This window comes from Pelophylax lessonae (genome assembly GCF_965119305.1).
Source record: "Pelophylax lessonae genome assembly, contig: HAP1_SCAFFOLD_564, whole genome shotgun sequence".
NCBI classification, from domain to species: domain Eukaryota; kingdom Metazoa; phylum Chordata; class Amphibia; order Anura; family Ranidae; genus Pelophylax; species Pelophylax lessonae.
The window spans coordinates 12676-25839 of NW_028119781.1; the positions used below are offsets into that span (position 1 = coordinate 12676).

Below are 13164 nucleotides of genomic sequence, written 5' to 3' on the forward strand. Positions count from 1 at the left end.
GTTCGATCATCCCTAGTAGGAACCTGATGCTATTCAATGCTGTAAACATCACTTAAAACATGTACAGTGATACAATCAATAATGTAAGTAAAGTGCCTATATATACAAAATATATGATAAAAAAACATCTTTTAAAAAGCATCTTTTTTTAAAAAACATAAAATATGTAAAATATGAATCTGCTATGCACTTTTTTCACTAGAACTGCTTACAATAGCGTGTTCAGCAGCTAAAATAGTGCAATGGTAAAATGGAAAAATGGTACACCATGTACACCCAATGTCCTCATAGCCTAAGCCTCATATCCAATGCCCTATCTTGTTGGGTGGATCTTCCTACCTATAGTGATGACCCCAAACCCTCACCCTATTTGTCTCTCCTACCCATCCTACACTTAGCTCCCCCCTATTATATATCTATTTAGCACATGACTCTATAAAACTCCCTAACAAAGACCATAGGGCCAACTACCCTGCACTCAACTTATGACAGCTGTGATGTCCAAACTCTCATTCAACCCCCTAGGAGCCAATGAGCCAAGTTGACCATAGACCAAAAATACGTTTCCCTACTGCACAATCTTTGAAATCTGAGGCCAGCGTCTGTATAACCTGTAATGGCCTCAAGTCCAAAGGCTTTCAGACCTACCGATTTTTTGTCATGCACATCCCGAAAATGGCAGGAGAGAGAATGTTTATCAAAACCTTTGTGGATGTTTCTTTTATGCTCTCCAAATCGTGTTCTGAAAGTGCGTGAAGTGCAGTCTACATAAAGGAGTCCGCAGGGACAGACGAGACCATAGACCACAAACTCTGTGGAACAGTTAATAAACTGTCTGGTAGGATGTACTCGACCGTCTGTCTGCGCGACCTCCCTTTTTCTGTGCCACATGTATTGGCAAAGTCCGCAGTTGGAGACTCCACATCTAAAGGAGCCCTTTTGATCGAATAAAGTCTTCCAAATCGGTGCCAGTTCTGTCCTAGTGGGTTTGACTCGGCTCGGTGCTAAGACACTCTTTAGATCTTTCGGTCTACGATAGATGACCTTTGGTTTACTTGAAATGGCCCCTGATAGTAATGGATCTTTTTCTAGAATGCCCCAAATGTTTTTCTAGGATGTTTTTAATGGCAAACGCTTTTTGGTTGTATTTGGTGCAGAATGACACTTGATAGTCCTCCCTTCTTTTATATACCCGACTGGTTCTACAATTCTCAGACTTCCTCTCATCGGTGTATTCCTGCCTATATTTGGTGTAGGCTGTATGTATGCATTCAGTGCCGGGACAAGGTCATCCAGCGCCCAGGGCAAGGATGCCAAACTGCGCCCCCCCCTTCCCTTAGGTTTAGGGGCAAGGTGCCCCCCATCCTTGCAAAAAACCATTGCGCCCAGGGCAACCTCCCCTCCTGCCTACCCCTTGTCCCGGCCCTGTATGCATTGGTTGTCATACCCCTTTTGTTGGAATTTTTTGATCAGGATAGAGCTCTGTTCTTTAAAATCTTCGAGCTTGGTACATGTACATCTGAGCCTGCAAAATTGACCCAATTTGGGTCAATTTTGCAGGCTCAGACATACATGTACCAAGCTCGAAGATTTTGAAGAACAGAGCTCTATCCTGATCAAAAAATTCCAACAAAAGGGGTAGGACAACCAATGCATACATACAGCCTACACCAAATATAGGCAGGAATACACCGATGAGAGGAAGTCTGAGAATTGTAGAACCAGTCGGGTATATAAAAGAAGGGAGGACTATCAAGTGTCATTCTGCACTAAATACAACCAAAAAGCGTTTGCCATTAAAAACATCCTAGAAAAACATTTGGGGCATTCTAGAAAAAGATCCATTACTATCAGGGACCATTTCAAGTAAACCAAAGGTCATCTATCGTAGACCGAAAGATCTAAAGAGTGTCTTAGCACCGAGCTGAGTCAAACCCACTAGGACAGAATTGGCACCGATGTGGAAGATTGTATTCAATAAAAAGGGCTCCTTTAGATGTTGGGTCTCCAACTGCGGACTTTGCCAATACATGTGGCACAGAAAAAGGGAGGTCGCGGAGACAGACGGTCGAGTACATCCTACCAGACAGTTTATTAACTGTTCCACAGAGTTTGTGGTCTATGGTCTCGTCTGTCCCTGCGGACTCCTTTATGTAGACTGCACTTCACGCACTTTCAGAACACGATTTGGAGAGCATAAAAGAAACATCCACAAAGGTTTTGATAAACATTCTCTCTCCTGCCATTTTCGGGATGTGCATGACAAAAAAAAATCGGTAGGTTTGAAAGCCTATGGACTTGAGGCCATTACAGGTTATACAGACGCTGGCCTCAGATTTCAAAGATTGTGCAGTAGGGAAACGTATTGGATTCATCAACTTGGCTCATTGGCTCCTAGGGGGTTGAATGAGAGTTTGGACATCACAGCTGTCATACGTTGAGTGCAGGGTAGTTGGCCCATGGTCTTTGTTAGGGAGTTTATAGAGTCATGTGCTAAATAGATATATAATAGGGGGGAGCTAAGTGTAGGATGGGTAGGAGAGACAAATAAGGTGAGGGTTTGGGGTCATCACTATAGGTAGGAAGATCCACCCAACAAGATAGGGCATTGGATATGAGGCTTAGGCTATGAGGACATTGGGTGTACATGGTGTACCATTTTTCCATTTTACCATTGCACTATTTTAGCTGCTGAACACGCTATTGTTAGCAGTTCTAGTGAAAAAAGTGCATAGCAGATTCATATTTTACATATTTTATGTTTTTTAAAAAAAGATGCTTTTTAAAAGATGTTTTTTTATCATATATTTTGTATATATAGGCACTTTACTTACATTATTGATTGTATCACTGTACATGTTTTAAGTGATATTTACAGCATTGAATAGCATCAGGTTCCTACATCTTATATTACACTGGAGTTTTAGGACTCCAGTTGGTCCACTAGGGAGTCGGGGTGTGATTGTCCAGTACGCAACAACATCCATCTAGGAGAACATTCATATGTCCACTTTCCTTCTTCACACTCACATAATGAGTAAAATTGTATATATGGAATTATATATATAAAATAGAATTATATATATATAATATACAGAGAAGAAATCCAGGGCATTCGCCTACACAGGGTCCTCTTTTCAAATTTCTGTTGCCATTATGGTATTCCGGATGGCGATGCCTTGGGGGACGCAGTAGATCATGGTGATTAAAGTGGAGTTCCACCCTATTTTTATACTTACCTCCATCTTCTCGCTCCGGGTCCGGGTTCTCCTCGTAGCGAAGAAAATATACTTACCTTACTTCCTTCTTCCTCCTTCCTCGGCTGCGGCCCGTCGTCACTTCCTGGCTCTGCAATGATTCCTGGGAGCTGGACGTCATAGCTCCCAGGAATCATTGCGCCTGCACCGGCCCCGACGTCAGTTCCGGGTCGCGCGCGTCATCCCCTTCTAAACAGCTTCTGGGCATGCCCAGAAGCTGTGGAGGGGTGACGCGCGCGACCCGGAAGTGACGTCGGGGCCGGCGCAGAGCATCGTGGGACCACAGAAGGCGGAAGAAGACGCCGAAGAGGACGCGCTGGCTTCAAGCTGCCCACATCTGAGATGGCAGCGCTGGACAAGACGTTTGCAAGGTAAGTATTTCGTCTTGCAGGTAAGTGCAACCCGGGACAGATCAGAGGCTAGCCATTGTGGAATGCACTAGCCCTGACTGTCCCGGGGGTATTAAAAAAACAAAAAACAAATCCAGGGTGGAACTCCGCTTTAACGTTTTGTATTATAAGTCCCATTGTGATTATATGGGGAGTGCAGTGCCTTCCTCCAACAGCCAGGGGGCAGCAAATCTAACTAGGGACCCAGCGGATATTGCGTACATGTCACCATAGTTACAGACGGAGGCGGGCTCTATACAGAGCTTCCGCCCCATCTTACAGGAAGTGATGCTGTACAGGTCCTGGAGCGCAAGGCTGACAGCGTGCGTTCCAGGAAAAGGAAGTCGCGGTCTTCTCTGGGGTGAATGTACATCGTACAGCAGGAACAGACTACATGGAGCACATTCCGGCATGTGGGGGTGGGTGGGAGGATGGGCGGCCAGTCACTGAGGCACGGACGGGATGTTCAGTACAAGTGGACAAGAGCTGCCATATAGGAGATCCAAGAGGGGTAAGTCACCTACAACAGTCATGGCTCCACCTGTAAATTAGAAGAATCAGGGAAAGCATGCCCAGAATGTACATAGGATTTTATGAGATCTTCTTTTTTTCTGCACATACACTGAGTGCCGTTCCTGGCGTACATTCCCTACTCTGTGGACCCCTTTGCTGGTTGTTGATGCAAGTTCTGAGGGCAGTTTCCATTTGAACTGTCCCATAGGACATACTACCAGTGGCCACTAAAGTTATGAGGGTTAAGGCACATAGGCATAGTAGGAGTGTTTGTTGACACTGGATGGTCCCGCCCCCTCTCTCTGGGGGGAGGGGAAGGGGAGGGGGGGGAGAAGGTGGAGGAACATGAAGCTACTCTCTATATATACTTGTATCTGCTATGGTCATGACCAGCTCTAATGAAGGGGGCTCGACTCCCAAAATGCGTTAGTGGTCGAATCTTAGAGGACATGTTCCAGCACACGTGTGACGGGAATTTGTAACACGATTTTATTTCTTCATGTTTGTGAGTATGCATTTGACATTTTTTATTAGAAATGTTATACAGTACCTTGGGTAATGCACTAGGTGTTTGTGCCTCCTTTCCTTTCTTTTATGTACCCATTTTGAAGGTGCATCAATTTACTTTATGCAATTTTTGTAACCTTAGATACTCTGCAAGTGGCAACAGGTACATTTCCTTCCCCCCCCTCCTTTTCCCTCCCCCCCCTTTTCCTTTTTTATTATTCTTTCCACTCTCCCATTTCCCTACCTCCTCCTTTCCTTTTCTCTTTTTTTTCTTCCCTTCTTTCCTTTTTATGGTCCTTTGTTATATTACACTAACTATCATGTACCTAATTGTAGACACGTATATATTTACTCATTCCGCATCTGCTCCTGATGATTGGTCACAACCATGAAACGCGTAGAGCTGTTTTGGATGCAACGCTCCAACCATTATGTGTCTGTTATTTTCTTATGTACTGTTAATCGATTTTAACCCCAAACTTATTATATATCGTTTATGTTGCTAGATCTGAGAGTCTATTAGGACATCATTGACATCATTATGTGCAATCGTATTATGTTATGATGCAATGGCCTGACCCATATGTATTCACCAAATATTATTGTATTCATTATATTTACCGATGTTATGCATTCACTAGTAACGATATACCAATGTCATTATGTTGTGATGTAACATGTAAATTTATGAATTAAAAGTGATATTATATGTCTATACTGGACTATGAATTTTATGTACATATATGTTATCAGATCATTTATTTATTGATATGGTCTCTTTGATTGCAGCCATGTGTTTCATATAAAGTCCCAATTTCCCCTTGTTTTTAGTTATTCAGTAGGGATGGAGGAATATGACCTTACCCTGTTATCTCCCCATTTAAAGTCCCAATCACCCCCCCCCCCCATTTTTTTAACTATAGAGAATAAATGTCGCACTGTCAAATGCAGGGTCAACATCCATCCATATAGCATGCACATACACCAGGCCCCTGGCACCTCTCTTCCCGTACCCCCGGCCTCCATCTTCTCCCTCCACACTAGGACCTTCGGCGTCCTCTTCTCTATCCTACCTGGGACCCCTGATGCCACCTTCACTGTCCACTCTTTCTGTTAAGCAGTTGCAGCACTGCTCTCCATCTTCTGACAGCAGAGTACATCTCATAGTCCTTATGAAAAGTCCTCATCAAATTACAGGTTTTCTCAGAACATTTGCATTGCCACAAGCAACCTTCCATATGGGCTTCTAGCTTCAGCCCACTCCCCATGGCTCCCGCAGTTGCAGTCTCACACCTGGCCTGGCGCTTGAACAACAGTTCCGGGCACAGAAAAGGATTTTTTTGACTTTTCATTTTGCCATTGCCAGGGGCAACTGGCCCAGTAACTAATGGCAAAATCCCGGATGAGCCCCCAAATGTAGTAGGTTTTCCAGGCATTGGGCCTGCAATTGTTACCGGTAACACTCCCAGCACATTTGAGCTGTAACCCCAGGTGTGAGAACTGAGACAATTACCATTCCGGCATCTTGGTTTGTTTTGTTTTATTGAGATTAGGGGATGGGAGAAGGGAATGAGTGGGATACTCCTCTGGCTTAACTAGGTACAATTTTGGGACTTTGTAGAAAAATGCCTGTTAGCGCTGTCTTGGCACCAGCTGATTGCCAGCCAACGCTTCCTGACACTGTAACACTGAGAACTGTGCTGGAACCTCAACATTAATTCAGAAGATCCAGGACTGTAGAATACTTGACTCCTGACACTGCTTTGCTCAAAAGTCACTGAACAGCTCCCTCCAACCTTACGCTAGCTTGAGGTAGCTCTTTGTAAATTCCTGTGCTGCTGCAACTCTCAACCTGTACACTCCACACTGTACACTGACTCTTCAGGGCCAAAACTGCAGGCGACCCCTTTAACACTTCAGGGTCCTCAACCTAGGTACCCCCTCTAACACTTCAGGGTCCTCCGACCAGGCACCCCCTTTCCAGCTAGCTGACTCTCGGATCCCAGAAACTTCTCCGGAGTGGTCCCCTCTGACACTAAGTAGACCCCCAGGGGCAATCCACAGCACTCACAAACTTTGTAGGCTTTCCTGGGACTGGACCCCTCTCTCTCTCTCTCTCCGCTGGTTCTCGGCACACCAGATCCTCTTCAGCTCAACTCAGCACTCTGGATTCTCAGGCAGCACCCGAGACATCCACTTCCTCAGACAGGAGGAGAGACAGCCGATCTCTCCCTCCTGGGACTCAAACTTATACCCATTCCCAGAATCCTCTGCGGCAGAATCTGCCTTCTGGGGTAGATACAAGTCTGAATGAGTCCCTGATTGGGTTTCCTCCACTGCCCTATGAGAAGCCTCTCACAGAGCCAGTGGGGAGACTTCCCTCTCAGCAGATGCACCTGGAAGCCATGACACTCTGACCAAAAGAAATCATGGCCCTGTTGTTACTCAGACAAGACCTACTATGCATTTACCTAGCACCTACCTGTAGGGTGCTACATGTGTATATATATATAGCAGTGGGTGGAGGGGAGAGAGCAGAAGTAAGGAGTATGTAATGTACAACATAGAGTATATAGTGCAGGGGTCAGGAGTATGTAATGTACAACATAGAGTATATAGTGCAGGGGTCAGGAGTATGTAATGTACAACAGAGTTTATAGTGCAGGGATCAGGAGCATGTAATGTACAATATAAATTATACAGTGTAGGGGTCAAGAGTACATAATGTACAACATAGAGTATATAGTGCAGGGGTCAGGAGTATGTAATGTACAACATAGAGTATATAGTGCAAGGGTCAGGAGTATGTAATGTACAACAGAGTATATAGTGCATGGGTCAGGAGTATGTAATATGAATGTAGAATCCCTCTGACATCCAAAAGGCAGGATAACTCCCCTAGAGGCCAAGGGACGGGCCAGCATTTCACCCCAGGGCTTAATCTATTCTATGGCATAAATACAGGGACCAAGAAAGGTTATTGGGCACCAGTCACTTTTGTCTTTTTAAAGTGTTATTGCAGAATGGTTCGGGAGGTGAGGGGTTGGAGGTGAGGGGGGGGGGAATGGGGGTCTCAGGTACCATGGCAGATCACTTACAGACTCTGCAGATCAATGTCTACTCTCACAGTGTCAGAACCTATAAGCCGACTGAGTAACACTGTAAGCACATTCCCAAATTTCAGTGCGTCCTCCAAGTGAGTCACCAGGCCCTCCTTAGAGACCGGCATTCTTCATGACTCTCTCCAGCATGGGGCCTCCCCTGGGTCTCCTCCTTGGCACAGCTTCCTCCAGACCAGGCAGGACAGCTTCACAACCACTTCAGCACATGTTAGGCCCCAAAACAGGCTAATGGACCAAACAGCAGAGCTCCATCCAGCAGCCCCTCCCTACACCTCATCCCAGGGGAAGAGAGCGAGCACATGGCCTGTCCCAAATATTTATTTCCTCCACCAGCATGCACCAGTGACAAACCTCCTACTGGATTGGCGGACATAAATTTAAATATTCTTAATGTAAGACATTAAACCCAAAGAAAATATTTATTATATTGCAGCTTATCGATTCTTAGATTTGATGTTAGTTTTCCTTTTTAGGATTTCTCATATGTTCATCTGGTGATCTGGCCAGTAAATCTGTTCTATAAAAGCTCCAACTCTAAAGCAGAATGTATCAGTTACTGGGATGGGGCAGACCATTTACCACTGACATGGGTGCTAACAATGATCAGCTTTTATTTATTCTTGTAAAACCTTTATCCCAAAGGAAAAAAACAGTTTGCTGTAACTGATTATAAAGTGTGAGATGGAGTTTGGCTTCAATTTGTTACTGTTGTTAAATCTGATAATATATCTAACACCCCCCCCCCCCCAGATTGATAATGCTGCTGTCTCCAGAGTGGGGGCGCTCTAATACAGAAGGTGTGACCACGTGAAAACAGAGGGGGAAAATGCCTTAAAAAGAAAAGTAATGCAGCCACCACATCTAATGATTGGTAAGCTGCAATGTATGACATTTTTGGTTTTGGGTTTATTATCATTTTAGTTTGGTTGGTGAAATGTCATACTATGTCCAGTGATAGCGGTGACATCTACTGGCCACACTGAGAAATCACAACTCAGCTTAAGCGTAGGGAAAAACCAGGTGAAAAACTGAACAATCAGTCTGAGCTAAGAACAGCCCAGCAAAAAACTAACATGACATAGTAGCCCCTATTTAAGACAAGCTGTAACTTCAGATCCCTGTCCCCTTTTTTTCTGACTGCTCAGACAAACTGTCTAAATTCTGGACTTCTAACAGATGTAAAGAAGAGAGGAATGCAGATAAAGGGGTACAACTTATGTAGGAGGATTTGTTTAATCTCTGTATATCACCTGAGGCCAGTCACTTCACTGGGTATATAGAGGGTTTACACCCACTCTAAATGTTCACATGAGACAAGTTGCAGAGGTCCCACACCGCTGCCTCCCATCTCCTGAGACTGCACTCAGTGACTTGGGTGTGAGACTATACAGACATATCCCTCCACCCGGCACAGCCAGCAAATAACAGAGCAAGTAACCCCAGGAGAATTGTTCTGTCAGAGATCTTACTAGACCCGGACATGGGGCAGAAGACCCAAAGAACATACCACAGGTGCCTAGGTCTAGTAAAGTCTATGGTGAAAGTGAACATTTTTTCTGCCAACTGAACCCCAGAATCTCCATAAATCCAGTCTAGAGACATAAATTGTGTCTGCAGCACAGAGAAGGAAGATTATCCGAGAGAAATACAGGAATACAGGACGGGGAACACAGCTCAGGAAAGTGACCAGGGTATTACAGGCTGATATCACCCAGTCCCCGCCCTACTCTGGACCAATCAGTGAGCAGTATGGGTGGAGGAATGTATTTAGTGTTAATGACCCACCTGTGCTGATCTCTGTAGGAGTGTCCTCCTCTATAAATGTCCCCGTTATTCCATCCTCCTCCATAGACTGCTGATCATCCCTCACATACATCTCTTCTTCTTCTGCTTTAACCTCAAATTCTATATCGATTGGATCTCCACTCTAAATCAGGAAAATGAGAGAGAATATCATCTGTAAAATATAAGATTTATTATTGTGTCATCACATAAAAATCCGAGTCTGTGTTTTATAATCTCTGTCTCACCAACCTTGTAACAGTGAGGGATGGTGTGATCTTCCTGTGTGGAATCCCGGGAATACAGAGGACGGGGACATCTCTCTGGTGGGTTCCTGGTATTAGGTGGCTCCATCATATCCTTGTGTCCTTCTGAAAACTCCTCCATCACTCCAAACTCCTCATCCTCCTCTTTATACTCTTCTTTAACATCAATATTATCATCCCCGAGGTTTCCACTCTGAAAAAATAATAAAACATTTCTTGTAACAAACATGCTGTGTATAAATCAGAATTACCAATAATTGTCACTCATCTACCTGATGATGGTGAGGGATGGTGTGACCCTCCTGTGTGGAATCCCGGGAATACAGAGGACGGGGACATCTCTCTGGTGGGTTTCTGTAGCTGGATGACTCCTCCATGGTGTCCTGATACAGATCTTTGTGTTCTTTTAGAAACTCTGACTCCTCCATCACCCCATCCTCATCATCCTCCTCTTTTATCTCTTCTTTAACCTCAACTTTAGAATCTCTCAGGTTTCCACTCTGAATATAAAATAAAAATGACATCAATGGTAACAATGCAGATAATGTACAGATCCTAATGATACTATCAGTGATTGTTCCTCCTCTACCTGATGATGGTGAGGGATGGTGTGACCTTCCTGTGTGGAATCCCGGGAATACAGAGGACGGGGACATCTCTCTGGTGGGTTCCCATTACTGGATCCATCTGTAGGAAACACACACACTGACTGAATACATTGTTTCTATGTGTTTATCAGATGATGGGGGATCTAGGTGGATCCTCCGTACTGCTCTCTCCTTTACAATAAAGTCTCCTCTTACCCGGTGATGTGAGGGGCGGCTGATTCTCCATCATGACGTCCTTGTAAAGATCCTTGTGTCCTTCTAAATGCTCCCACTCCTCCATGGAGAAATAGACAGTGACATCCTGACACCTTATAGGAACCTGACACACACAATGATACAGTCACCATCCAGACACATCCCTTGTCTGTTACTGGATAATGTCCCAGAATTCCCAGCACCGCTCACCTCTCCTCGATGATCTCTCTGGTGACTTCTAGAATCTTCTTTGTATTTCTCTATTCTATCAGGGAGGGAGGTGGAGGCAATGTGATGGTCATATGATCTCCAGACTTCACAGGAGGAAAACTCTAGATCTGAACACAAATAGTAAAATCAAATGAAATTCCCAGAATCCTCCTCACTTCTCCATTCAGGTTCCCATTTGATTAAAGCCCCACCTCAGACTGAGGTATAATTTACCCACACAGGACCCCCACACTACGCAGAGTAAAAGCTTGTTGCACGCATTCTGACATCATTACATACAACGCAGGACCAACAGACCCACTTTACTAATGAGGATGCCAAGGATCCGCCCACATCCTAAGAGAGGAGAAGAAAAAGCCAGATGGAGGGACATTGGGAGGAGGAGCTGTGAGGTCAGTGTGATGTCATAGGACATCTAGACTCTGGATGGAGGGACATTTGGATGAGGAGATTTTAGGGGCCCTCTATATGAGGCTCTCATGTGATCAGGTGACGTGCGGAGGAACGGAGTGTAAATAGCAGACAATTTTCTCCAGAGCTCCTAATGGTGGGGATGGATTTTGCTGCATGCTGGTGCCAAGTTTCCACCCCACAGGGTCACTGCAGGGGTGGAGAAAAGCTGTGTAAGAGGATATGGAGGAGAGATGAGGAGGAGATCCAGGAATCAGGATAAAGGTCAGGACAAGCAACAGACGAGCGCATCCAAGAGATGAGGGGGAGGGGAGGAAGTCACTTAAGGTGACCATAGATACATGGAAATTCAGCTGGTTTAACAGGGATCGGTCACATTTCCATCCATGTGTGGTCACTGCTGGATAAAAGTCACTCGATCGGCGACTACAGCCAATAGCTTCATCACTGATCTGTGTATTCTGAGAGTGGAGGAGCGCCCCCCATTGTTAGAATACAAAAATGCAGTGGGGAGGATTTCCCCATCCCCCTCCAATGTGTGGATGGGGGAATCGCTTCAGTTTTTTTTTCATCCAGCCCACTGGCTGAACGATAAAACTGAACCATGTATGGTCAGCTTAGGAAGCAAGATATATTATTCATCAACTGATCCCCCCTAAAGGGGTTAATCTATGTATTACCTCCTCTGCCGCCAGTTCCTGCATTGTCTTCTCTCTCCGTCCTACCAAATTGAATGTCCTATCTGAATCTGACATCACTTCCTGTCTGTATTCCATAGAGACTTCCTGTCTGGGTAGAAGTGAGATCACCACCTTGTGGAGCTCAGAGGAACTGCAGCCCTGTGAACCGTCTGGTAGTGTGAACACGGCCTTGTGCTGTGTGTGTATGTACTGTATATCCTTCCCCTTTCTCTCCTCCCTGAGTGTGTATGAAGAGGCGGAGCTCCTGCTGGAACAGCGGTCGGAGGAGGAAGCCGAGTCTAGGAGGGAGACTGACAGAAAGCGCAGCAGACTTGCAGGAGTGAGAATCCAGTTCCTTTGCCATCGGAGGTGAAGGGAGTGTGAAGGATGTTTGTGACTCTGGTAGCTGAAAAGCTGGGAGTCATATTGCTCTGGTGAGTGGGGAAACACTACTAAGGGGGCGCCCTCACCATCACGTGTGTAAGAGGTGGAAGAAGGCGTGGCTACACTACAGCTGGCACAGTTTGGAGCATGGAGAACTTTCACACCTTATCAACTTTTCATTCATTTGTGAACTTTTTTTTAAACAAAATACGTTTATTAAGGTAGATGTAAAGTGGAAGCAGTGGACTTGCAGAGAACACTATATTGAGTACACAATATTGTATGATTACATGAATTTGCACAGATGTTTAGTTTATTTAATATAACAGCAGATATTATAATATCAATGAAGTAGATGCAAAGTGGAAGCAGTGGATCTGCAGGGAACAAAATCTTTTGCACAAAGCACTTTATGTTGTATATGAATTTGCACATGGATCAGTTTACTTAATTTATTGATAAACCCTATACCATGAGTGAAGTAGGTGTAAAGTGGAAGCAGTAGATCTGCAGATAATATTATTTTGAGCCCCTAGTACTTTATATATGAATGTATCCACATATTTTAGTGTATTTGTGATAATTTATGTGCACACACAATAGGACAGCGCTGTGACACATAATGCTCTTCTAGTTGATAAAGGGAATACTTACCTTTGTTACAGCAGCAGTCCGGTATAAGTTATTTTTGTAGGTATTTGAGTTGTTACACATAGTGCAGGTTTTTTCCATTTATATTGGTGACATAATCGCCCAAATTTGGGGATCGGGAGCCATTTCCACCCTTTACTCTCGGCTGGGGTTCTTTGTATCCATATA

The 13164-nt window shown here is 44.6% G+C and overlaps 1 protein-coding gene across 1 annotated transcript in view; it reads right to left on the reverse strand.

Annotated features, from left to right (window-relative positions):
- Nucleotides 1-9510: 9510 nt before the first annotated feature.
- Nucleotides 9511-13164, reverse strand: part of LOC309543969 (uncharacterized protein) — a gene marked incomplete at its 5' end in the record, with an annotated part of 43671 nt that continues 40017 nt past the window's right edge. The window contains 3 exons of the mRNA XM_082276374.1: nt 9511-9715; nt 9823-10029; nt 10109-10336. Of these exons, the coding sequence (XP_082132500.1) occupies nt 9512-9715; nt 9823-10029; nt 10109-10336 (639 nt within the window). The remainder of the gene's footprint in view (nt 9716-9822; nt 10030-10108; nt 10337-13164) is intronic.